We start from the raw sequence: 27845 nt of genomic DNA on the forward strand, positions 1-27845 counted from the left end.
AATAAGCATGTAATTAATTGTTTAGGCATTCCTTTTTTTTTTTTTTTTTTTTCAATATTAGTTGAAAATTTATATGATGAAGCTGAACAAGGGGAAAAGGAAAGAGATATAGTGTTTGCCATAAGTACTGAAAGCCAGTTAGTCCATTTTACATGTGTTTCATTCACAATGTAAAGCAGGTACTATACATATATCCAAATGGCTCTTATTTCCAGAAGTAACATTTACCGCACTGTACATTAAAACATCATCATCAGCGTCACATTTAATGACCAGTTTATTCAAATGAGTTTGGATGTCAAATTACTTCTTTCCCTTCTTTTGTATTTACCTTATCTTATAAACTTCTACCAAATTTATTTGTATCCTAATCTGATATTTTCTGAGCCTTCACAAATCTTACACTTTTAAGTACTAAATGTTTTTAGCCTTTTTTCGTCACAGTTCCAAATCACCTAAATCTTTAAGATTTAAGTATCCTTTTTTTTTTAACTTAAAAAACATATATTCATGTTACTTTATTTGTGGCACAACCTTCAATGTATTTTGATTAAGACAGTACACTGTAGTGACACAATCATATTACTTGGTATGCCTAACATTACATTCACCCTGCACCACACTCACAGTGTATATGTTTGTAATTTCCAGAGTATTTTCTCTTTAATCTACCTTTCATTCTCCATAGTCTTGTTTTTACTTACTCTGACTATCAGAGTTTTTTCCCCATTCACTTCCAAACAATTCTAACACTTGGTTCTTCTGCTTAATATAGATCCTTTGAATACAGTACAGTAGTTTACCATAGATCTGCCTTTCCTCCCTTCCTGTAGCATCCCCCATTATGATAGTAACCAATAAAGGTTATGTGTTGATTTTTGATAGACACCAGCAGGTATCAGAGATTCTTCTGACATGCTTTCCTTTATCTTCACACAAGATCGTGTGTTATGGCATACAGAAACACGTACCATCACTTGCTCAATTTTTCTTTATGGTAGCCTTGGTTCATAATGCCAGTTTCATTATTATTTTCATGCTGTATTGAATGCTACGAAGATCTTCAAGTACAATTTATAACTTGACCCTTTTCTTTGGTATACATCTCCATTAGTTACCTCATTAGATAACTTTACCATGTGGTCGAGTTTCCTGGTAAAAAGCCAAACTAAAAATTGTTGATTTAAGCATTTTTTTTAACCTGTTTCTTCATCCTTACTTTGATACCTTTCTCTGTAATTTTCACATTACAATATACAGCATTATCTTAGCTTTCTATTCTTTATTACCTTTTTCTGCAAAAATCTTTATATTCTTTTGGTCATATCTTTCTTTTCAATCTGACCAATTCTTGCATGTTATTTCGGATGGTCCATTTGCCTTACAATTTATTATCTTAGACTCTCTTAACCTCTTGTCAACTTCAGTTCAAACTAATTCCAAGCTCAAACTAAATACCAGAGAATATTTTATACATATTTTTCCTTTCATGATATGCAATGCAATGCACAATATATAACTTTGCTTAACTAACTACAGTACTAATACAACAGGCACAGTATTTCCATTTGAATACTTGATTACTTCCATTCACTGGCTTTCTTTTAGTGAGTGAAAACTGTTCTTATAGTTCCTTTATACTAAAAACACTAAAAGAAACTAAAACCATTTCTTAACCATCAAAATAATTGTTTATAGTACCAGAAGCATGACTCAATTGAATGGTTAGGATCAACTACTATTACAGTATATTGTACTCAGCTTTAGTTGCATGTACTGCATGGTACTGTAATTTGAATGGGCCAATGCAAGTGAAGTGTTGTGATCAAATAGTAAGTTTTTCATACTGTAAACAAGTTCACCTTGCTTCTTCCAAACAGCGGACATCTTTTGCACCAGGTGTAGAGCAAATTGCATAAGAAGTACAGTACTGTATAGTAAGTTTATTTATCGTATAATACACGATGATTGTATAAGCTTTAAATTATCAAGGCTTTGTTTTTGTCTATGCTAATTCATGTGGTTTCATTTGATTATATTTTAATTTTATTGTATAATTTATATACTTCGGTACTTCTATATAAAAGGTCCACAGCTCCTGCGTATGGGTGCTTGTATCAGATCATTTACTTCAGTATTAGGCTTTAGTTTAAAGTGTGCAACTATGCTCAAAACAGTCCGTCCTTTTTTAAAATCTAAGATGATTTTGTTACCTCCTTGGATTGAGGGAAGACCTTTGTTTCTTTTAACTATGTTGCTCTTTATGAAATCAGAATCTTAAAAGGTAGGAGCTTTTGCTGTGCTTGCTTTTACGAACCACTTGTTACATGGTTAATGTGAATTTTATGATTTTGTACGTGGCCATTGTGTGTAAAACGTGATTATTTACAATAAGCTTGTTCCATTGCTACTGGTGTAGGATTCTACCATATCCTTCTATTTTTTTTAACCAGTAATGAGATCACAAAGATGGTAGCTTGGCTGTGAAAAGAATTTAGCATCCTTTCATATACATTTTTGTCTCCGTAACTGTCAAATTGATGCTTCTGTTTGTCGTCACTGGGCTATTTCAGTTGTCTGATTCATTTGTCGTATGGGGGATGGTTATTAATTAGAGTTCTCAACATCTGGTCGGTAGCACAGTTTCTGTACCATGGCATTACAGTCTTTGTTTTTTTCTTTCTTTTTTTTAAATCTCTCAAGTGTCCTATACTCTTTATATTTTTTATTTTTCTATCTTTCCTATGTTTATTCATGATTTTACTCTGTACTGTCATATTCTTATTACTATGTGGTGCTCATCTACGGTATGTAAATATCATGGTCAGATGTGTTGGTTAATTCACAAACCTTCCTGTCAAAAGAAAAGACAGTTGCATAATTCAATTTTGTTTGTATGATAGTCATCTTCTGTTCTTGATTTCTGTACAGTTTCCATATAGTATGTTCCCTTAAAGTAGAATTTACAATATTACTTTCTCATTTTATTCCTCTCTTCTAATAAGCTATTTATTCTATAATTCAGTTTTATGATGAAAATTCAAAATTTATTTTAAACTTTTTTAATCTAGCTTAGTATAATGTATAGTACTTTTATTTCAACCAAACATTAAAAAAAGTACAATATTGATGTTAACCCTTTTACCCCCAACGCTATTTGGAACTTTCCAACCTTTAACCCCCAGGGGTTTTTCATTTTCAAGCACGTTTTGCAATATATTTTTTTTAAGTTGCGCTGACAGCCTTAATTTTCATCATAGAGAGGTCAGGTTGGTCTCATTCTTTAGGAAAATGCCTGAAGTTTCTCATAAAGTTATCAAAAATATGCAAAAACTGTAAATAGCATTTTTTTTGCAGGGACGTACCGGTACATCCATGGGGGTTATGGGATGAGTTCTGTGAAACGTACCAGTACGTCCATTGGGGCTAAAAGGGTTTTAACTTATAATACTAGCAGTAACCTTTCTTGATAATCATCAATTTTCTGTACAAGAAGTTCCCTTTGAATTCATCCCACAACAGTTAAAACTTTATTTCCTAATGAAACTTTTTTTTTCGTCTCCAACCCAGCCACGAACAAGAACTTCAATTGCTTCAGAGGCGGACAACCAGCGTGTGTTCACTCCAAGCGGTGGCTCCATCAATAATGCTTACGAGTCTGATACCGAACACCTTGGTGGGGGATCTTCAATTAGAAGTGCCATGCGATACCGAAATGCAGATGAAAACGTCTTATATAAGCCATAAATCAATTCTACGCTCATGTTTTTTACTTCTTAGGAATAAGAAATTATTGAAAATATATTGCTTCTCCATATTGAATACAAAGCCATAAAAAAATCCTCTGAAAATGTACAGTAACAGTTCACAGAACTTTCACCTGAGCCTTTAACATGACAAGTTTAAGTGTATTTGATGCTATGAACTTCTGAGTTCGACAAGTGGCATCAATATACTGATAAAATATTCAATCACTAGTTTCCTAACAAAAGTATGATTATATCTTCAAAGTTATTTTTCCCATGACTCTTTTGTATACATTTGAAGCTTTTTGTTAAAGTCTTTATAAGATTGAATTTTTCGGCTGTTTCTAATGATTTATCAAAATCATATCATGTAATAGGAATTCATCAAACCATGATAAGCTACATTACCAGCTTTTCAGATAAAGATAAGCTTATTTTGAAGGGTATTACACATGCAGATTATTTCCGCAATAATAATCTACTCCAAGTTTTTATTTTTGCTGTAGTTATTTTTCACATAAATTGCTAAATTAACAAAAAGGACTATGAAGTTATAAAAAAGTATTATTGCCATAGATAAGACACTTCACCAAAACATATTTCACATAGTACACTACAGTATTTACAGATAAAACCCAATGACAAGGTATACAGACTAAAGTTAGTACTGTAGCGCAAAATACAATGCTTTTTGATTGTTGAGGTAGTGCAGTTATTTTATAAATAATTATCTGTAATCAGTTTTTGTCTGGTATTACGTATGCTAGAGAAAGAACCTGAATAGGTAGAGCCAAGGGAGTTTTACTTTAATCTGTGATTTTCATTATATTACAAATACATTTTTTATTATCTCTGTTGATTTCTGTAAGTGATTATAGTTTTCCGTAATCACGCTGACTTTTCACTTTCTGTATTACAGCTGCTGTCGTGCTGTTGTAAATGATATGTATATTAATGTGTATAAAATAAATATATATACTAAGTACTTGGTTGTATAGTTTCCCCTTAGAAGTGTTGGTTAAGGATAGAAAGATTCTCAAATTCTAAATAATCACAGTATGAACGACGATATGTAAGAACGAACAATTAAAGTGTATAAGTGCTGTCTTTATAATGGTTTTTGGTTAATTAAAATGAGACTGTAGACTTTGCAACTCAAAGTAAAACAGATGTACAGAGTATTTTGCATTTTAAGTTCTTTAAACTACTGTACACCATGTTGTGGTAGCAACACCAGCATCTTATGAGGTACTTTTTCTTTGCTGTATTTCTCTAGCTCCCAATTGCAAGTCACTGAATACCCTATCCAGCCCTCTTGCTTACTTGCAGGGACGTGTTATTGGCTGAAATAGCTGTCATTATTATTATTATTGCTTGCTAATCTACAAACCTAGTTGGAAAAGCAGGATGCTATAAGCCCAAGGGTCCCAACAGGGAAAATAGCCCAGTGAGGAAAGGAAACAAGGAAAAATAAAATCTGTTGAGAATAGTAACAAAATTAAAATATTTCCTATTCAAACTATAAAAACTTTAACTAAACAAGAAGCAGAGAAATTAGATAGAATAGTTGCCTGAGTGTACCCTCAAGCAAGAGAACTCTAACCCAAGACCATGGTACAGAGGCTATGGCACTACCCAAGACTAGAGAACAGTGGTTTGATTTTGGAGCGTCCTTCTCCTAGAAGAGCCGGTTACCATAGTTGAAGAGTCTCTTCTACCCTTACCAAGGAGAAAGTAGCCACTAAACAATTACAGTACAGTAGTTGACCCTTAGGTGAAAAAGAATTGTTTGGTAATCTCAGTGTTGTTAAGTGTATGAGGACAGAGGGGAATATGTAAAGAATAGGCCAGACTATTCGGTGTATGTGTAGGCAAAGGGAAAATGAATCATAACCAGAGAGAAGGATCCAATGTAGTACTGTCTGGCCAGTCAAGGGACCCCATAACTCTCTAGCAGTAGTATCTCAATGGGTGGCTGGTTCCCTGGCCAACCTACTACCTACAAAATAGGTAGGCCTACTTTTAGTTGCATGATGAAATTGGAACAAGTAAAGAAAAATAACCAGTTATTTAACTAATTTTATATTCGAATCGGTACAAGAGATCGGTGGAAAAGTTCCTAAACAAGATCGAGGAAAACTCAGAAAAGACCAAAAACCTAATAAAGAAAAGATTGGAAATGAGGGTAAAATCCACGAGACATGATTTAGAATTCGCAGAACTATCTAAAGCAATAAACAAACTAAAAACCCAAGACATTTGTAAAGACAATCAGACCAAACTTGAAACACCAAAGAAAGGAAAAGGCATTAAATTGATTAAAAGACTCGCAACAGGACACCAACAGATGTTTGCTTTAAAGGATGAAAATGGGATTTTTATCAACAAAAGAGATGGAGTGATAAAAATTGTAGAGGATATCTATACAATGCTATACAATAGTGATATAAGAAATAACTTTGCCAATAGAAATAATAAAACACCTGAGCCGGTAACAGGCGTAACAATAGAAGTAAAGAAAACATTAAAAGGCATGAAAAGCGACAAAGGAAAAGACGGCCTAACAATTGATTTGATCATAGATGGAGGAGATTTCATAGTAGTAAAAATGTCTGCAAGAATGCTCTATACCTGCAGCTTGGAAAAACTTTATCATTATATTAATTCATAAAAAGGGAGACATAAAAGACCTGAAAAATTATCACACAATAAGTTTACTCGCTATAATATATAAACTATTTACAAGGATCATATTAGACCAGATAGAAAGGCATTTAGACTTTACTTAACCAAGAGAGCATGCAGGATTTAGAAGCGGAAATGCAACAACTGGCCATATCCATGTAATTAACCAGCTAATGAAAAATCAATAGAGTATGGCAAACCACTATGTAATGTATCCATGGACTATGAGAAAGCTTTTTATTTTTGCAATACTTCAGCAGCAGTGAAAGCCCTTCAAAGACAAGGAATAGATGAATCTTATGTTGGAACACTTTAAGATATCTCTGCAGGAAGTACAGCAATTCTAAAACTGTATATTGAGAAAGTCCCAATTAAGAAAGGAGTCAGACAGGGAGACCCCAAGTCTCCTAAATCATTCACAGCATTCCTAGTTTTTTTTTTTTAATTAAGATAGGGGGAAAAGGTAGGCATTAATATTAAAAAGGAATACCTTAGCAACTAAAGATTTTCAGATGACATAGTTCTGTTTAGTAAATCGTAGGAGGAAATGCAAACAATGATAAATTTGAATAAAGAAAGCAGAAATGTAATGCTGAAAATGGTTATGAGTAAACCTATGATAATGTTCAATAGAAATGCAGAGACAACAAATAGGGGTTATGAACAAACCTATAGAGGTTGCTAGTTATTATACATACCTAGGACAGGCAGTGTTTCCCCAGGACACAAAGATAAGCAGTGGCTGGAGAGCTTTCCATAAACAAAACGAGATTATGAAAAGTCAAATGCCCCTTTCTTTAAAAAGTAAAATATCTAATCAGATGGTCCTGCCAGCATTAACTTATGCACTGAAAACTTGGAGTCTTACTAAAAAGTCTTAGAACAGAAGCTAATTACAACTCAAAGAGCCATGGAATGAATAATGATGGGAATAACACTAAGAGACTGAAAAAAAGAGCAACGTGGATATGAGAGCAAACTAAAGTAGAGGATATTCTAGCATATATATATATATATATATATATATATATATATATATATATATATATATATATATATATATATATATATATATATATATATATATATATATATATATATACATGGACAGGACATATAATGAAAATGGCAGATTATAGATGGACATTAAGAATAACATAATGGGCCCCTAGAGACTGCAAAAGAAATATGGGAAGGAAGAGAAGACGATGGATAGACGAGCTAAGAAAATTGTGGTGTTATAGAGTGGCATAGTAAGATCATAAACAGACAGGGGTGGAAGGGCATGCCTGAGGCCTTTGTCCTGCTGTGGATTAGCTACGGCTGATAATGATGATACCCACATAGGCTCTCTCTCTCTCTCTCTCTCTCTCTCTCTCTCTCTCTCTCTCTCTCTCTCTCTCTCTCTCTCTCTCTCTCTCTCTCTCTCTCTCTATATATATATATATATATATATATATATATATATATGTGTGTGTGTGTGTGTGTGTGTGTGTGTGTGCGTTAGTGTGTGTGTGTGTGCGCGCGCGTGTCCATGCTTAATTTAGGCCCCCATTTGAACACTGATGCATACTCAAAATGGATAAATCTACGCCTATATATGCATTATGCATGTTTGTTTCAACGTAACTGTATTCAGCATTTACTCACAATGGTATATATACATAGAAACTGTACTTGAAAGTATGCAGGCTTAGAATTCTTTTATAATTATTGAGAGTGTGTCCGCATGTGTATTTTAAATAGCCATGTATATATATGGTGCAGCTATATTTGAATACATGCGTATGCACTTATGTCAAAATATTCTATGTGTATCTAAATGGGCTTAATGTATTTATAATTGTAGGCATATGTTTTTTTTTTTTTTTGGGGGGGGGGTGGGGATGGGAAAGAAAGTTGTGCTTAGTTCTTAAAATGTTAATTTATTTATTTATTCATTTTTAATTTTCTGGGCAAGGACGAAGGTTTACCAAATTTCATCATTGTGTGACAGCACAGGATCACGAAAAAGTCCTTAAAATAAAATATAATGTAATACTTTTAACCACAGTGCCCTACTTAATTAATTACTATATTGTGTTATCAATAAAAAAAAACAAGCCTGAAACTGCATATATATTTTTATTGCTGTTTTCAATACGAAATTAAAGCTCAGTATTAAAAACCAGAGTTCAACAGCAAAGTCAAGAACAAACTAGCTTAGCAAATAATAATAATAATAATAATAATAATAATAATAATAATAATAATAATAATAATAATAATAATACTAATAATAATAATAATAATAATAATAATAATAATAATAATAATAATAATAAGACTTAGATTTGTTCCACATTCAAATAACCAGAGCCCTGTAACAGCCTTCTTTCCGAGCACTGAAGTAGTTCCTATTTCATTAAATGATGTTTCACTGATTATTAACATTGAGTTTCACCCATATACCTTTCAAATTATACTTGATTAAATATTTAAATCCCTTTAGATTACTTTTATTTCCATTATATTACCAGTAAACAGAACCAATGCTACCAACGCCTATGTATTCATTCACTGGGTAAGCGTTCCTCTGTCGGCCATGCTTGCTCTTCGTTCTTGGCAGCAGTGCTGCCAGGTTCAGGGTAATTACCCTATTTTAGGGTAATTTAAGTATGTTTAGGGTAACAGGGTAAAACGTAGCAAAAACGCTAAGTTCTAGGGTAATTTCAAATTTCCTAATAAAAAAATAAAAATAATAAATTATATATATATATATATATATATATATATATATATATATATATATATGTATATATATATATATATATATATATATATATATATATATATATATAGACAGAAAAGAGAGCCTTGCTTATTGTGTTAGGCAGAAAAGAGCAGGATGATTTGCATAACCTACTGAGAAACAATTGTTTTTCTTTGATAGTGGATGAGTCAACAGACCGTGGATGCATTAAACATCTTGCTCTAATAACTAGGGTTGCTTCAGTGAAAGGTGTGAAAGATATGTTCTTGACTCTTGTTCCCCTAGAAAGTGCTACTGCTTCCACTCTATATGAACATATCAAGTCTGTGTTTAATGAGCTGAATATACCTTACAAGGATAATATGATAGGATTCGCTGCAGATGGGGCAAGTGTGATGATGGGGAAAAATAACTCCCTTTCCACCCACCTCAAACAAGACATTCCAAATTTGTTTGTGATGAAGTGTACGTGCCACTCGTTTCACCTCTGTGCTTCTTATGCTTGTAAAAAGCTCCCTAGATGGGTTGAAGATGTGGCTCGTGACATATACAATTACTTCTTGTCTCCAAAACAGACCATGGCTTTAAAGGAATTTCAAGAATTCGTAAATGTAAAACCCCACAAGATACTTCATCCATCCCAAACACGATGGTTATCTTTGCACAGTGTGGTGAAAAGACTGTTAGAGCAACTGCCGGCATTAAAGCTGTTTTTTACTCAAGCTGCATTGAAAGATCGACTGGTAGCAGCAGAGACTATATTGCAAAGACTGAATGATCCAATCACTAAATTGTACCTAGAATTTCTTGATCACGTCCTACCATTTTTCTGTGACCTTAACAAGGAAATGCAAGCTCAAGATCCAAAGATATATACTCTCAAGGCCAGAATATCTGCAGTCTTGTTTACTATACTCGAGTGTTACTTAAAACCAAGCTACCTAAACTCTACACCACTAGATAAGGTTAGAGTCCGTGACCCAGGAAATTTTCTTCCATTAGAAGACATATATCTTGGTGGAAGGGTAACTGCAACACTCCAGGCAACACAGAACATAATTCAAAAAGAATATCTACACAACTTTAGGTTAAGATGTCTCGACTTCTATATAGAGAGTGCACTCCAAATCATGCAGAGATTTAATCTCTCTGATCCAATATATGAAGATCTGAAGGCTTTGAACCCTCAAAGTGTTATGAAGAAAGCTATCCCATCAGTTGCACCATTGGCATCGAAATTTCCAAACATTGTTAATGAAAATGACCTAAACAGTATTGATCGTGAGTGGCGTTTACTGAGAAACACGGAAATGAATGCTAAAAGTGATATTAGTGCATGGGAATTTTGGATGGAAGTGAAACATATGAAGAAAGGTGATGACACACCCCTGTTTCCTTTACTAGGAAATTTTATGGTAAAATTGCTCACATTGCCACATTCAAGTTCCTGTGTGGAGAGGATTTTCTCTCAGGTCAACTTAATGAAGACGAAAACTAGAAATTCCTTAAATACTGAAACTTTAATTGGCATGTTGCATGCGAAAAGAACATTCGAAAGTGCAACATCCGATACATTCACAGTTACGACTGATCATATGAAATTAATGACTGAAAAAATCTATGAATCGAATCCCGATCATCAGGATGAATAGATTATTAGCCTACAGTGACAGTACACACAATGATGCCAATAACATGCACGGATATGCTTACATTAGAATGTAAATTTATTAGTAATATTAGCCTAGTACACACAATGATGCCAATAGCATGCATGGATATGCTTAGATTAGAATGTAAATTTATTAATAAAAGATTAAAAAAAATAATACAAGTGAGTATTATTGATTGTTCCATTTAATGTTTTTTTTTTCCATTTAATTTTTTTTTTAATTTAATTTTTTTTTTTCTTTAAGTTGTAAGCTGATGGGATAAGCTCTTGGCTTTCATATAGCCCACGGCTCAAAAACTGAGATAGATAGCTGCTAGCGGGAAGTCAACCCTTTAAGAAGTGATAAACCTGTCTCTTGAAGACAAAAAGGTTGTAGGAATCAGTGTTATTGTATTATATACAAATAAAAAATTATCTAGGGAAATTTTGATGAAAATGGGGTAATTTCGTGGACGAATCTAAGGTAATTTGTCCAACTTGACCTGGCAGCACTGCTTGGCAGTCCACCTTCCTTGGCTAATTTGGCTTTCATGTTTGAAAAACGTGGCCGTCTTGGATTCTCTCTCATCGTGGATAATTTAGGTTCGTATAGTTAATGATAATACATCTTACCGATCGTGTTTCGCGTCATTTTAAAGAATTAATGATTATTTAACGTTAGACTTCATTCCTACACATGATTCGATTTCCCTGGGCTTATGCCATGTGGTCCACACTTTCCTACCTTGGAACTCCTTTAGGAGGAATATTATCGTCACTAGACCTCGTGCTTTGTCATTAATGCATGTCATATGTAAATCTTCGGTTCCTGGCTGTACCAAACGACGAAATGTCACATTTCCTTATATATTACCACCCTAAATACCCGGTTTCTACCGGCTGTCCTCCGGTGTTGGCCAGTATACTAGGGTATATATCGCTATTCATTTGCGACGAAAATGTAATTGTCGCAACTGGAGAAAGTACCATTTAGAAAATGTCACAACCAAAACTAAGAAAACCGCTTTCAGGTGGTATTTTATAGTGTTTGAAGTTGTGGTAGGTCGACCACCTTAGGCCTATCGGGCAAGCTATGTCTGTTGTAGGTATCGTCAATTATATACGAAACACGTTAAAATTAAGTGTATCGGTTTAATTGTATGCCATCAAGTATATAGTATGGTTACCGTAACGGCCATGCCCCATTATCCATATCCCATTTTCAACCCCTTTGCTAAGAAAACAGTGGTCTGAAGCGGGTTACAGTTAGCATCATAGTTGAGTAGGTAAGGTCAAGGCTTTTATGTTAGGTGAGAATATGGCAGTTGAAGTGGGTTGCATAGACCTTGAACACCTGTTAGTTAAAATGTTAAGGACACAGTTTCTTGGTTAGGTTAGGGGGTTGTCGATGCATGCTGGAGGTACTGTTCGTTGTTATTCAAGGGTGCTTTAATATTTTTCAAACCGTTTCTGCAAGTCATCATCTGTAGTCGTTGTAATTATAATGTCGGGATTGTCAAAACTGAAGAATGATATAACATGATAGTTTTTATTTGCCAGGACTTCCGTATTTCAAAAACGTAAATTTCCAGCCCATTTTCTATGGAGTTGCTGCGGATTTCACCGTAGGTATTACTAATGCATCCTAACTTGATGGGGCTAATGATTTATATTTTGCCCGTTGTTGCTCGCTTCGCTTGCAAGTGATCGTCACTGCATTGCTCTTATGTTCTATAGTCTATTTTTTACAGCGGTGCATATTTGTACCGTCTCGCAGGGGTGCCCTTTTAGCTTGGAAAGGTTCCTGATACCTGATTGGTCGGAAGTATTTTTGTCCGAACACCTTCATTGTTCTCGGAATAATTACCAAGTAATGTGAATCGAAACTTATTTATTAACCTATATTTCTCCATCAGATATAAGTTTTGTCAATAAACAATGTGAAAGAATAAATATAAAGAAGTGTCTTGGTAAGTCTAAATTTGATAACCCAATCCGCCGAAGTCAACGATAGCAGCTTGTTTTCGGATGCACGCTTTGTAATTTTGTAATTTTTCACATATTTTAACACAAATTGTGATAAATTACACTGCATAAGTTAAACATGTCATTATAAACTTTCTTTGAATACCAAAATTTACCAAAAACATGGAATTAATAAACCCCGATATTTGTGAAAACTTATGGGGAGGTAAAAGAACAGCCTGTAGCGGCCTGGCGGGAAAACGATCCCATCCAACTCGTAGACGCAGTTTTTTTTTTCTTTCGTAATATAGTTCGGTCTTATCCTTTCAGTTTAAATAGTCTTGCATTGTCTCACTTCGTATTATTTTGCTTAGTATTTTCCCACATTCCTGTTCCTCACCTAATATCTATCAATTTTCCCCAATATCCCTACTTTCATATAGGCCTATTTGATATCCGCACTACGATTACTTGTTTTGTACCTTACGTCAGTAAGTATGTAAATAATAATAACATAAATTTTATGTTGTGTAGCAAGTATAACCTATTCTGTAAACCTGAAATTAAGCATAGTGTTTTTTTTTTTTTTTATTCCTGCCTCTACACTATCTTAATGAGACTAGCACGCGCTTCCCTTCAAGCCATCACTTTCGACAGAGGATAAGAAATAAGGAATCGTAGTGCGGATATCCCATATATGAAAGAACGGATACCGGGGAAAATAGATAATTAGGTGAGGAACAGGAATGTGGGAAAATACTAAGCAAAATAATACGAAGAGACAATGCAAGACTATTTAAACTGAAAGGAATAGGCCGAACTATATTACGAAAGGAAAAAAAAAAACTGCGCCTACGAGTTAGATGGGATCGTTTTCCCACCAGGCCGCTGCAGGCTGTTCTTTTACCTCCCCATAAGTTTTCACAAATATCGGGTTTTATTAATTCCATGTTTTTGTAAATTCTGGTATTGAAAGAAAGTTTATAATAACATGTTTAACTTATGCTGAGTGTAATTTATCCCAATTTTTGTTAAAATATGTGAAAAATTACAAAATTACAAAGCGTGCATCTGAAAACAAGCTGCTGTCGTTGACTTCGGCGGATGGTGTTATTAAATTTAGACTTTATAATACATTTATTCTTTCACATTTTTTATTGACAAAACTTAAATCTGATGGAGAAATATAGGTTAATAAATGTTTCGATTCACATTACTTGGTAATTATTCGAGAACAATGAAGGTGTTCGGACAAAAATACCTCCGACCAATCAGGTAGCCTATCAGGAACCTTTCCGAGCTAAAAGGGCACCCCTGTGAGTCGGTACAAATATGCACCGCTATAAAAAATAAACTATAGTATGGGGAACATGTCATGCGTTATCCCTGTGGGATAGCCTTTGGCCATTATCATTTATACAAACTCAAGGGGGTGGTTGAAGACACTTGAAGGTGTGAGTTGTTGTGCACTTTCACTTCCATCATGGACTTTCCTTCCATTTCCTATTATCAGACCGAGTATATCAAACACGCGTTTCTACCTTAACCTGTCATTATTAACATTATGAATAAAATTAGCTATGATTGTGTTTATTCCTTTATTTAATATAATAGGTGAGGTTTAGAATATAAAACAGGCCATTTATTGTTTTAATAAGTAACTTACGACAGAAGCATCACCTATGTTTTTCTGAACAACCTGGTGGAATGTTGGAGGAAAAGGGGAATTTTTTTTTTGCTTTATTAAATTTTGTAACTTCAATTAAGGTTTCTGCTAGTAGTATATGGGAATCAAGTAGTGTATTTGTAATGATCTATTCAATTATGCATGATCCAATGCATTATCTTAAATTACACTGTTCTGTAATGAAACTGAGAATTGTTTAAGGTTAAGCATCTTGTATTAACATTAGGCACCAGCCGTATATAATACAGAAATTTTATCCCCATGATCTCTCCTAATCACTTTCAACTTGTAAACGAGTGTTTGCTCTTCGTGATTCTCCCCTCTTTTCTCTTAAGAAGGGTGGTTGGATCATGTGTATTTTGGTGGGATGGACTATTGTAAAATGTCAGAGCCTCTGTAGTTTGGTGGGGATGGACCAGGGCAGTAATTAAAAGAGGGTAAATATTTACTATAGTGAAATATTCCTAATGATAACTCAGGAATGGGTTGTTGAGAATGGCCTAGAGACTGACCATGTATAGAGTCCTTTCAATGACGTCACTAGGAATCGCCGGCGGCCATGCTGGAGGACATACAAAGCGAAAACATGGCGGCTGCTACAGCGAATATGGACAATGAGAGCGACTTTGTCAAACAATTGTCGGGTGATAAGCGTTTTTACAAGCAGAAACTCGATCTAATTGATGGCCTAGATCCATACCAGATGCAGAATTCATTAAGTCAAAATATTGAGGATTGTTTCCATTGAATAATCTGCTTCCAGAATTTGTTGTATATCCCTTTAATGCTTCTAAGTCCAAAATTAGATAAACACTGGACCAATGAAGAGTGTTTATAATTATAAAGCTAATATTGATCATTTAGTCAAACCTTGTGTATTATAATTTTTGATTGTCAAAATGTATGTAAAAGTTTTGCATTATAATGTCAAATCTTTATCAGTTCATGCCTAACCATTGTGTTTGTGTTTGGTTACAAATTCTATAATTTCTTATATACATATAAACATATGATGGACAAACTCTATTGTAATGCTCTTGGATGATCGTTTTGCCTCCTTGCAATTAAATGCGCAAGTTTAATTATTTTTTTGATGTTTAATATATATAAGCTGAAGATCCCTTTGGGTTAAACCAGCTTTCAGATATTATTATTTATAATCAATGTTTATTCATCACATAGGCCTGTATGTCTGCACAATTTAATACACAAATTAAAATAAATATAAATATACACTTAATCATATATAGGCAAGAGCACCTTGACGAAATAGAGACCTAGGTAAGTAGCCTTTGTTAATATAGCCAATATGGGCGCTTTTAATTTTTGTTTTGAAAATCTGAGATGCCCTTTTTGATGTTTAAAAAATGAGATGCCCCCTTCCCCACACACACTACACACTGAACTGACGATGATACTTGTGAAGTCACCCATGCGATTGGATATAGCATGTTTACACAGGAATAATGATACTTTTAGGGCCTAACCGAGACTGACCTGATATGAAATGATCAGAACAGATACGTGAGTAGGGTAGTGAGGATTCACGTAGATCAGTTCGTGATATTCTGGTCAACCACAAGTCACGTCTGCGCTTGGATAATTCTTCTGTATCTTTGTCCTGATTCTGAATAACTGCCGGTATGTGGTAGAAACTCTTGTCATCACTTTGTCCTCGATTCCCACAGCCAACAAAAGCGCGAAAACTGGGCATTGTGTGAATGTGATGAGATGGCTAACTATTCAACAGTTCAACCACAGCTATTCACTGAACGCGTCTTTGTTTGTCCTCCAAGATGGCGGACCAGAACTTTGATGACGTATAATGAAAACTCTATACAAGTGAATAGTGTCTAATCTAGGGAAGGGGGGGGGGGGGGCAATCTTATGATTCAACAGGTGGACTAATGGGCTCCCCTCAAAGCCCTGTCCTTAGCTTGCCAGGATATTGAGGTTTAGATAAAAGAAACTGATTTTGAGAGGGTCTTGAACCCCAGGTTCAGGTTCACTGGTGAGGATAGCCTTTGCAACGGCACCTCTTATACTGTTTTGTCTTTTCCTCCACATTAGGTTTAATACTTAATTTTTATGTATATATGTTTCATTAAATTAAAATGGTTGTACTATTTTCCTTGCCTTCCTTGTGGGGTTGTTGAAGCTCAGTCAGTGATGCTAGAGTCGGCTAAAATGAACTGTTTTGAAATTTTGAATAATTAGGTGTTTAAGTACTTGACTTGAAAATTCCTAACATTTTTTGTATTGTAGACAGATAAGGCTCACCGTCCGCTGCGTCGCAAGGGCCTCCCTTCCCCTTATAAGGGGGTTAAGAGGCGCCTTTTTGGATCTTCCTCCGAAGGGGACTCTCCTCGTCTTACTCGGCCTACAGCTCCTGCTCCTTTGGACCTCTCTGCAGACCGTTCTCCAACTCCTAGATCTTCACCTTCTTGGGAACTCGTCACCCGACGGGCAACGGTCCCTTCGGGGCAAAGGGATTGTTCCCTTCCACGTGCAGTGCTATGCTTGTAATGACCAACTTTAAGCAGCATTTCCGTTTGTTAACATCTCAAAATAGGTACGTACTTGGTAATATATGGTCACTAAGGTAAAATCAGTTCTAATCAACTCAACAAGTTTGACCTTTATTTATTGGGAATGAATACTGAGAGATACAGGAACCCCCTTAAAGAGCAGTAATATGGTTCCACTGTGAGAAATTGCTGACCCAGCCATACACAAATGTAGTAAGATATGTGAATCTGTCTAACCTAAACTAGGTGTGGCATCCACTGGGTCCCCCTTGTATACTAATCAGGAACTAATCAGGTTTCAGCTTTTTGACATATTCCACAATTAGGATTGAAAAGACATCTGGTATTTTTGCTTGGTGTATTGCCATAAACAAAACACAGGGAGTAATATTTTATACAGTGGAGATGCCCTTTGGGTGGTATTCATCTCCAATTATCTAGTAATTTGATAGATTAGAGTAAAGCGGGGTTTACACGGGCGAGCAGCTCGTCGAGCCTGGCTCGACAACCCTGTGTTTGAATTGATGTTCGAGCGTGTAAACGGGCTATTTGGTTGTCGAGCGCGCTCGTCGAGCGGCTCGATGAAAGTCAGGCTCATCTTGACTTTTGTGGGCGAAGCTACATTGTTTGACGAGCGGTGTGAACGGGTGTCGAGCATCGAACTTCAGTTGTTATTCAAACCTGCTAGAGGAAACATCATCAAAGAAATGCATAATTGCTGCCATTAATGAAAGTAAGAATGAGAAGGAAGTCGTACTTGATTTCATACATGCATATCGAGCTCATCCAGCTTTATGGAAAGTTAAATCAAAAGACTATTCCAATAAAGTAGCCAGAAACAAAGGAATAGCGGACACTCAGTCTTTCATGTGGAGTTATGGCCTTCCTCATAGTAATGAAAGGGCTGACACGATTCGGTAGATCAATATACGTGTCTTCATCCATACGCAAATAATTGCGCCAGTCATCAGGCTCTAATTTTAAAGCAACAAGCAAGTTGGTATATGAAAATTTCTCTCTTGATCTTTTTTTTTCCTTCTTAGTGCCACTGCTAAAGCAATGGCTATCAAATCGTCCTGGTCGAGAGACATGTTGACGTTGTTTTAGCACGAGGCACACTGAGGCTCGATGTACTGTCTGAAAGCTCTTCGAGCCGTTCTACAAGTATGTTCGACAACCGGGCACGACGAGCTGCTCGGCCGTGTAAACCCCGCTTAAGGGTTTCATATTAGTCATATGAAGGTTTTATATATATTTAACATCTAGTGAAACTGGATTTTTTTTTATAAGAAATGGTGGTGCTGGCAATGGCATTTTTCTTACTAATAGAGGTCGGTGGGTGAAGAGTTCGTTGAGACAGGCGTAAACTTTCTCATGACTTGGTCCAACCTATTTTATTTATGAGGAAGTTGTTTATCTTGGTCTGATATATGACAGTGTTAGTCTGGTTTTGTGATATAACTATCATTGTTTCCTTTTAATATGACCTATATACTGTACATGCCAAACTACTGAAGTATTTCAATAAAGTAAAATATTGAAGTTATTTCAAGTATTGTATTAAACAACCCCTTATTGGGAATGATGTAATAGTAGCCATTAGATTACTGAAGAGCATCTAAAGAAATATCTGAAGTATGGCAACCTCCGGAGATTATCGCAAAGATTTTGCCATTTAAAGTTTCGGAGCGATGGCTGGTGATTGTCAGAGAAATGAGTTTAACATATAGAAAATGCTAGTGTTCACATTATTTTTACAAACTAAACACGGCCAGCATTCGTCCTATTAATGACACCCGGTTAGGCAAGAAATTCAGGTACAAAATCATACTTTACAGTACATATAACTACTGAAAGTGGGAATATCTATATGCAACTAAAAATAGTTGTGATTGTTATAATGAAATCAACTGGATATGTCTTCTAACATGACAATACAGCTTTGATTCCTTATATCAGAGGGACTCCATTTTGTATCACTAGTATCCGAGGTAAAAACATTTTGTTCTTGGTGTCGTAGCTTATGGTATATACATATTATCCCAGATAAGTTTCAAGACGCTATCGTCAGAATCCGAAGACTTGATGAAAATTGTCAAGTAAGATACTGTATGTGGTTTTTTGATAGGCTGAGCAACCTTATTATAAATTTTATTGCCTGGGCCCTGTGTTAGTTCACCCAACCTTTGCCTTTTACATTGGGTCTGTTCCCCATACCTTTGCTGTCCAACCTCTAATCTATTACTTTGTAGTAAAATTACAAAGTTCACCCTCCCCCCAAAGTTGTCAGAGCTGAATGAGTGGCCACCCTTACCCAACATGGTCATAAATCTAGACTTCTAATGCTGTATAGATCTTTTCTTGACTATTTTAAAGTCCTTACTTTTTGGTAGCTGACCTCCAACAAGAATTCTGAACAATAAATGATACTGTATCCTCATTCACTGAGGACCAACCCTAGTTAATGCTGTAGAAGTGCTCAATGAAATTTATTGTGCCTTTGAACATAAAATTATAAAGATTTCTGTATTCATAGTCTGAAAGTTGGTGAAATTTATATATAAAAAAAAAATAGATCTCTTGTTGGTTGCCTGGTATGTGTAGATAAGTTATTTGTTACAAGTTTACTTTAAAATATATAGTGTTTACAGTACATTCTGTACTAATTGCATTTTCATATTTCAGGTGAAGTGCAGACCGCATGAAGAAAGTCATTAATAAACTTCCAGTCATAAAGTGTTCAGGTATAGTATAGATCTTTGACCATTTTACACTAAATAGTTTGGTTAGAACATAAATAATTTGCCATTTAGAATAAGTTTAACCTTTAGTAACATATTGTGCATCCTGACAATAAATATCCCAGTCGGTAATGGTGGTCCCCAGGGATGCATGAAATTTTATATTGAATAATCACTTCATTTTACTATATTGGATGTATAAATATAAGTTTTATGTCTCCTGGTTGGTGACTCCTGCATGTGGAAACCTGGCGGTGGTACATATTAAAGGACACAGTTTCCTTTAATGTAACTGTAGCATGCAGCACCAATACTGTACTGATATGTTTCATTTCCTTTTAACTTATTTTTTTGACATTCTCAGATTTGATGAAGCAGTTTATTCCTATGCTGATACGAACTTTTAACTTTTAAGTAGTTTACTGCACTCCTAGTCTTTTTTTTCTACAATGACACAAAAGAAAAAAAAGAACAGGGGAATTTAGATTTTCAGTGCATGGTGGCGCTGTGTATAGCTGCATGGCTCACATCGCTATACTTTGTCACCTATTTAAGAGGAAGTATCCCCTCATCCCTACAATCATAACTTAACGCAGCCACTTCATACCACTGATGTTTGATGGTCTCCCCCCCCATGCAAAAATACTGAAGTATTTCAATAAAGTGAAATATTGAAGTTATTTCAAATATTGTATTAGATTAAACAACCCCTTTTCAGAAATGATGTAGCAGTAGCCATTAGATTACTGAAGAGCATCTAGAGAAATATCTGATGTATGGCAACCTCCAGAGATTTAGCTCAAAGATTTTGCCATTTTAAGTTTCGGAGCAATGGCTGATGGTTGCCAGAGAAAGAATAACGAATTTTCCAAAAGGTATGATAAAACTATACAGTATGCCAGAAGTTGCTTGTATTGTACTACATTGTTATGTAGAAAATGCTAGTGTTCACATTATTTTTACAAACTAAACACAGCCATCATTCGTCCTATTAGTGAAACCCAGTTAGGCAAGAAATTCAGGTACAAAATCATACTTTTAAACACAAGACTTACCCGGTAGTTATATTGCTTACGTCAACGGCAGAAAATTCGAAACTCGCCAACCGCCAGTTGGATAGCCAGGTGTACCACCCCTGCACCCTAGCGAGGTACCTGGGAACCATTCCAGTGACCCTCATATATTCCCTGCTGTCGCCAGCGGCGACACGTGAATTCTACTCAGTCATTACTGATGGTTTTTTTGGTGAAGTACAAATCTTTGGTTATTGACTCCCTCTTGTTTTTTATCTCGCTTTGGATATTTCTTGATTTTGTTTGGATTAGATGATTTTTTACCTTTGCTTGTCTGAATTCTCTTAAGTTTTCAAAATGGCCACCCCCCCTATAACTTTTAGGTTGTGTGACTAGTGGGTGTAAGACCCGTATGGCTAAAGCCTCTCTTGACCCCCATTCTCTCTGTGTTGCATGTAGAGGTAAAGAGTGTGATTTAGGTGATCGCTGTGATGAATGTGTGTTGCTGTCAGAGCATGAATAGATTGAGTTTGATAGATACAGACGTAGACTCCAAAGGGATAGATTGAGGCATAGTTCTTCTCGCTCATCTAGAGATATTTCCTCTTCCCATGTCATTAAACCTATTCCTTCACCTGTAGTGGTAGATCCCGATCCCACTATTGCAATTGCTAATGAACCTTCACTAAAAGATATTTGTTCCGTAACCGAAATACAGTACAAACCACGCTATTTACATTGGGTTTACCTTTTAGCGCAGCTGAGATGACGAGCCAATAGTTTTAACGAGGGTTAATTACCCCCGCGCTAGTTAGCGGGGATAGGGGAAGGGTAGCTTGCTACCCCTCCCCCCCACACACCAGCGACTTACTTCACTTTTGGTTCGGCGGTGAACAGACGTGTCTGTTCATCGTCCTCGTTGACAGCCTTTAATCATTTTTCTGCTTTTTCTTTTCTACAGCTTGTGTGTTGGTTTGACGTTGACTTTCGTTATTATTATCTTACAATGCGTACGTGGCCTGGTGTTGCCGGCCGCCCTTGTGGGACCTTTATGTCGACCTTAGATACGGACCCTCACACCCTTTGCCCTCAGTGTCGGGGCCGACGGTGTGACCAGGTAAACGTGTAGGGAGTGGTCTGCCTCCCAGTGGGAGAGGTTTGGCCGCTGGCGTAAGAAGTCCAAGAGAGACCGTTCTCCTTCGGGGTTTGCCTTGAAGGAGGAAGGTTCTCGGGATTCTCCTTTCGTCGCCCAAACCTCCTCCGAAGCTCCCCCTCGACCGGCTCCTAAGGAGAGTCGGCAGAGTTGTAGCTCAGGCCCTAGTTCTGTTTCCCGACCTTGGGTGGGGGAGAGGGCGTCGCCTCCCATAGCGGGGCGGTTCCCCCTCCTTCGGGGGAGGCCAATGATAACTCCTCGTCTAATGATGATCTCTTACAGATTTGGGCTTCCCTAGGGTTTAAGGGCTTGCCCTCCAGGGTCGCCTTGATTGACCTTGTCTCGTTGGGGGCCGCCGTTAAGTAGTCGCCGGCGGTAGCAGAGGTAGACCCTCTGTCTATCGTCGACGTCGTGGTGGCAGAGGCCTCCGACGTGGCTGGGCAATCCTCTGCAGGTGCAGTTGAGGATGATGGTGCTGATGGCTCTCCTCCCCCTTCCGTACATCCTTCGAAGGGGGAAGTGAGTCCAACGGGCTCTTCTGCTGTTCAGCTTCCTTCTAAGGGAAGTGCTTTGACTGAGACTCCCCTTCGGAGGACTGATGGTCCTGATGATCTTCCCCGTGGCCGCCTCCGCCGTAAGGCTCACCGTCCGCTGCGTCGCAAGGGCCTCCCTTCCCCTTATAAGGGGGTTAAGAGGCGCCTTTTTGGATCATCTTCCTCCGAAGGGGACTCTACTCGTCGTACTCAGCCTACAGCTCCTGCTCCTTTGGACACCTCTGCAGACCGTTCTCCAACTCCTGCTAGATCTTCACCTTCTGGGGAATTCGTCACCCGACGGGCAACGGTCCCTTCGGGGCAAAGGGATTCTTCCTTTCCACGTGCAGTGCTATGCTTGTAATGACCAATTTTGTGCACCATTTCCGTTTGTTAACATCTCAAAATAGGTACTTGGTAATATATGGCCACTAAGGTAAAATCAGTTCTAATCAACTTTCAACAAGTTTGACCTTTATTTATTGGGAATGAATACTGAGAGATACAGGAACCCCCTTAAAGAGCAGTAATATGGTTCCACTGTGAGAAATTGCTGACCCAGCCATACACAAATGTAGTAAGATATGTGAATCTGTCTAACCTAAACTAGGTGTGGCGTCCACTGGGTCCCCCTTGTATACTAATCAGGAACTAATCAGGTTTCAGCTTTTTGACATATTCCACAATTAGGATTGAAAAGACATCTGGTAATTTTGCTTGGTGTATTGCCATGAACAAAACACAGGGAGTAATATTTTATACAGTGGATATTCATCTCCAATTATCTATTAATTTGATAGATTAGAGTAAGGGTTTCATATTAGTCATATGAAGGTTTTATATATATTTAACATCTAGTGAAACTGGAATTTTTTCTTTTAAGAAATGGTGGTGCTGGCAATGGCATTTTTAAATATACTTACCCGGTGAATATATAGCTGCAACTCTGTTGCTCGACAGACAAACTGTACAGAAAAAACTCGCCAGCGATCGCTATACAGGTTGCGGGTGTGCCCAACAGCGCCATCTGTCGACCAGATACCAAGCTCTATGTAAACAAAGACTCAATTTTCTCTCTGTCGACGTGTCGACAAGACGTACTTTACTCGCTGTTGCTAAACTGGAGTTTTTCACATCTTATTGGTGAAGTACTATATTCTGGTTTTGAGCTTTCGCTGTGCAGGGTTTTTCTTCAAACAAATCCTTGAACTCTTTTTTTTGTAACGGATTCATTGTTGATGACTTAAATCGTTTTTGGAATTTTCCCTTGACCAATTCAAAATGGCTGACCCTTCACAAGTTCCCAAATTTAGAAAATGCAATGCTAGGGACTGTTCTAGGCGTCTTCCGAAGGCTTCTATCGACCCTCACACTGTTTGTTCCAATTGTCGGGGTAAAACCTGTCAATTGGAAGATCGGTGTGAGGAGTGCGTGGGCCTTTCGGAATTCGATTTTATCGAATTTGAAAAGTACACACGCAGGCTAGAGAGAGATAGAGTTAGGAGAAGTTCTTCTAGGTCTATTGATGTTTCCTCTCCTCATGCCCCACAACCTATTCCTTCCCTTGTAGTGGTTGTTCCTAACTCCCCTCCTAGCACTGACATGATGCGTGCCATCCAGGCCCTGGGGGAGAGAGTTGAGTCCCTTGCAAGTGACCGCAATCAGCTCATGGCGGATGTTAAGGAGCTTAAGTGCCGAAGTGCAGTGGGAAGTGCTAAAGTGCCAAGTGTTAGTGTTGTGAACAGTGTTGCGCTTGAGGGTTCGTCTGTTCGTGCCTGTCGTCCTCCTAGTCCGGGACCTCTTGCAAGCTCCCAAGTCCAGGGGAGAAGCAATGTCGTACGACGCATGGGTTCGAGAGGCTTTAATCAGCGAACAGACGTTCCCTCCATGGTATCAGGCGTATCTCCCCAAGATCGCCCCTACCTACGTAAGACGAGAGAGCCCATTTATACCTCGTCGTCTGAAGGTGTTTCTCGTAAGAAACTTTAGACCAAGGTCTCACGGCCTTTAAAACGTAAATCAGTCCCTTCAGGACAAGTCCAACGTCCCGGTTGTAGCCACTGGGTCAGTTCGGACTCGTTGCCGTCATCTGATGACTGCTCACCGCCTAAGAGAGGCAAAGCGGTACCGCTTCAGACACTAACACCGTCTGTCGCCGCACCTGCTCCCGTAGACCCTAAATGGGCTTTGCTGCAAGACATGCAGTCCAAGCTTACGTCTTTGATGCAGGACTTTCATGCGGAGAAGGTTGCTGCCGTACCAGCAGCGAGTGCAGTACCTAGCCTACAACCTTCCAAGCGATCGGTTGTGCGTCCTGTTGACGCTGAGGTAACCTTCTCACGTATACCAGTTGAGGGGGTTCCTCCACCGATGCGATCCAGTGTGGGCTGCCAGCCGCATGTTGACATTAAGCGACGCACGGAGGTTGTTGTTGACGTTCTGGACGTTCAACAACCATCAGAGGTGACTTGTTTTGACGCGTGCGTCAACCTCCGCAACCCAGTGTGGTTTCCACTGCACAACCCAGTCAGTCTAGACAGTCTCGGGTAGACGCTGTGCGTCCTCGCGCTACCATGGTTGTTGACAGTTCACAGACTGCAGCAGTTCCATGACGTTGCGTCCGGCTCCGTCACGCATGCACCAGTGCGACCGGACTCAGCGAACCAGACGTTACCCACTCCGTTGCCGTTTCCTCATCAGTTTTCGGATGAGGAACTTTCTGATGATGATGTTGCTGCACATCAAGATGATCAACAATCAGAACTGGACGAGCCTAAGTCAACTCAACCCTCTTTGGACTTTAGAAAAGTTTTGGCTCTTTTCAAAGAGTTGTTTCCTGACCAGTTTGTTTCTGTGGCTCCTCGTTCTCCGCCTTCAGAGTTTGTTTTAGGCATGCCTTCTACCGCACCTGCCTTTACTAGACTCGTCCTCGCACGCTCGTCTAAGAGAGCTTTGCGGGTGATAGGAGACTGGTTAGAGTCCAAGAAGAGTTTAGGGAAGACAGCATTTGCTTTTCCCCCTGCTAGACTCTCTTCTAGATCGAGCGTCTGGTATGCCACGGGAGAAGTTCTCGGCTTGGGAGTTCCTGCCTCTGCTCAGGGCGACTTCTCAAGTCTTGTAGACTCTCCCCGCCGCCTTGCCATGAGACGCTCAAAGATTTGTTGGTCATCATCGGACCTGGACCACCTTATGAAAGGAATCTTTAGGGCTTTTGAAGTCTTTAACTTCTTAGACTGGTGTCTAGGAGCCCTGAGCAGGAAAATCTCTTCGACAGATAAAGAGACTTCTTTGCTCATTATGTCCCGCATGGACAAGGCCGTCCGTGATGGGTCCAATGAGCTTGCTGCTTCATTTGTGTCCGGAGTCCTGAAAAAGCGAGTCTCTCTCTGCTCGTTCCTTTCTGCTGGAGTTACACCATGCCAGAGATCTGAGCTTCTCTTTGCTCCCCTTTCCAAGTGCCTATTTCCAGAAGTCCTGATAAAGGAAATAGCTGCTTTGTTAGTGCAGAAGGACACTCACGATCTAGTTGCGTCCTCAGCTCGCAAAGCTCCCCCTTTGCCTACATTGTCAGCTAGACCGAGGATTGACACTCCAGCGTCTCGCTTTATTCCGCCCTTTCGTGGCAGAGCCTCCAGCAGAGGAGGTGCTCGTGCCGAAGGGAAGCGAGGGAAGAGGAAAGGATCCAAGTCCTCTAAGGGCAGAGTCTGACTGCCCGCAACTTCAGACAGCAGTGGGAGCCAGACTCAAGAACTTCTGGCAAGCCTGGGAGAAGAGAGGCGCAGATTCACAATCTGTGAAGTTGCTCAGAGAGGGGTACAAGATCCCTTTTGTACGCAAACCCCCTCTAGCAACGTCTCCCATCGATCTCTCTCCCAGGTACAGAGAGGAAGAAAAGAGACAAGCCCTGAAACTGGAAGTGTCTCTTTTGCTAGAGAAGGGAGTGGTGGTCAAAGTCTCGGATCCTCAATCACCGGAATTCTACAACCGCCTCTTCCTGGTTTCAAAGAAGACAGGAGGGTGGAGGCCGGTGCTAGACGTCAGTGCTCTGAATATCTTTGTCGCAAAGACGAAGTTCTCCATGGAGACCACAAAGTCAGTCTTAGCAGCGGTCAGAAGGGAAGACTGGATGGTCTCCCTAGACCTAAGGGACGCCTACTTCCACGTCCCCATCCACTCAGACTCCCAACCTTTTCTGAGATTCGTTTTCGAAAATGTGGTCTACCAGTTTCGGGCCCTGTGCTTTGGCCTAAGCACAGCTCCTCTCGTGTTTACGAGGCTGATGAGGAATGTAGCCAAATTCCTCCACTTATCGGACATCCGAGCCTCCCTTTATTTGGATGACTGGCTTCTCAGAGCCTCTTCCAGTCGTCGCTGTCTGAAGGATCTCAAGTGGACTCTAGATCTGACCAAGGAATTGGGACTCCTAGTCAATTTGGAAAAGTCGCAACTGGTCCTATCCCGAACTATTGTGTATTCAGGGATGGAGATTCACAGTCTAGCTTTTCGGGCTTTTCCGTCGGCCCCCAGAATAAGTCAAGCCCTGTTATTCATCCAGAATATGCTGAAGAAGGAACGCTGCTCAGTCAGGCTGTGGATGAGTCTGGTAGGGACGCTATCATCCCTGGAACAATTTGTGTCATTAGGAAGACTACACCTCCGTCCGCTTCAATACCATCTAGCTTTTCACTGGAAAAAGGACAAGACGCTAGAAGCGGTCTCGATCCCGAAGCGGTCTCGATCCCGATTTCCGAAAAGATGAAGTCTTGTCTGACTTGGTGGAAGGACAATATCAACTTAAGTGAGGGTCTTCCCCTGGCTGTTCAGACTCCCAACCACGTTCTCTTCTCGGACGCATCGGACGTGGGCTGGGGCGTGACACTAGACGGTCGGGAATGCTCAGGACTGTGGAACTCGAGTCAGAGGAACATGCATATCAACTGCAAGGAGCTGTTGGCAGTACATCTGGCCTTGAAAAGCTTCAAGTCTCTCCTTCGAGGCAAAGTGGTGGAAGTGAACTCAGACAACACCACGGCCTTGGCGTACATCTCCAAGCAAGGAGGGACCCACTCACTGACGTTGTACGAGATCGCAAGGGACCTGCTCATCTGGTCAAAAGGTCAGGACATCTCACTAGTAACGAGGTTCATCCAAGGCAACTTGAATGTCATAGCAGATTGTCTCAGTCGGAAAGGGCAAGTAATTCCAACAGAATGGACCCTCCACAAGGATGTGTGCAAGAGACTTTGGGCCACTTGGGGCCAACCAACCTGGTGATAGGTGATGAAGTCTTGTAAATGAAGACAGGTGATTGCAGAAATGGAGAAGTAAAATCCCGAGTCGTAGATTACATTTATTCCACACAGCAAGGGGTTATGAACAGTGGTGCTCTGC

At 38.7% G+C, this 27845-nt stretch overlaps 2 protein-coding genes and 1 long non-coding RNA gene across 10 annotated transcripts in view; all 3 read left to right on the forward strand.

Annotated features, from left to right (window-relative positions):
• The window catches only part of LOC137642796 (chitin synthase chs-2-like), a 124519-nt gene extending 119788 nt beyond the window's left edge, over window positions 1-4731 (forward strand). For 7 of the 8 annotated variants that reach the window (XM_068375658.1, XM_068375659.1, XM_068375653.1 and 4 more), the window contains exon 26: window positions 3571-4731. In XM_068375658.1, coding sequence (XP_068231759.1) covers window positions 3571-3747 — 177 coding nt within the window. In that variant the 3' untranslated portion in view covers window positions 3748-4731. Of the gene's footprint in view, window positions 1-1880; window positions 1938-3570 lie in introns of all 8 variants that reach the window. The other variant, XM_068375660.1, reaches the window with a different exon arrangement.
• Window positions 4732-9443: 4712 nt separating this feature from the next.
• On the forward strand, window positions 9444-10835 carry LOC137643332 (SCAN domain-containing protein 3-like). The gene has a single exon (XM_068376167.1). It carries the CDS (start codon window positions 9444-9446, stop codon window positions 10833-10835), a length of 1392 nt encoding a protein of 463 aa, XP_068232268.1.
• Window positions 10836-11351: 516 nt separating this feature from the next.
• The window catches only part of LOC137642273 (uncharacterized), a 31066-nt gene continuing 14572 nt past the window's right edge, over window positions 11352-27845 (forward strand). Inside the window, exon 1 of the long non-coding RNA XR_011044723.1 lies at window positions 11352-11437. This is a non-coding gene — a long non-coding RNA (uncharacterized lncRNA). The remainder of the gene's footprint in view (window positions 11438-27845) is intronic.

The sequence above is a fragment of the Palaemon carinicauda genome, chromosome 6, assembly GCF_036898095.1.
Source record: "Palaemon carinicauda isolate YSFRI2023 chromosome 6, ASM3689809v2, whole genome shotgun sequence".
NCBI classification, from domain to species: Eukaryota; Metazoa; Arthropoda; class Malacostraca; order Decapoda; family Palaemonidae; genus Palaemon; species Palaemon carinicauda.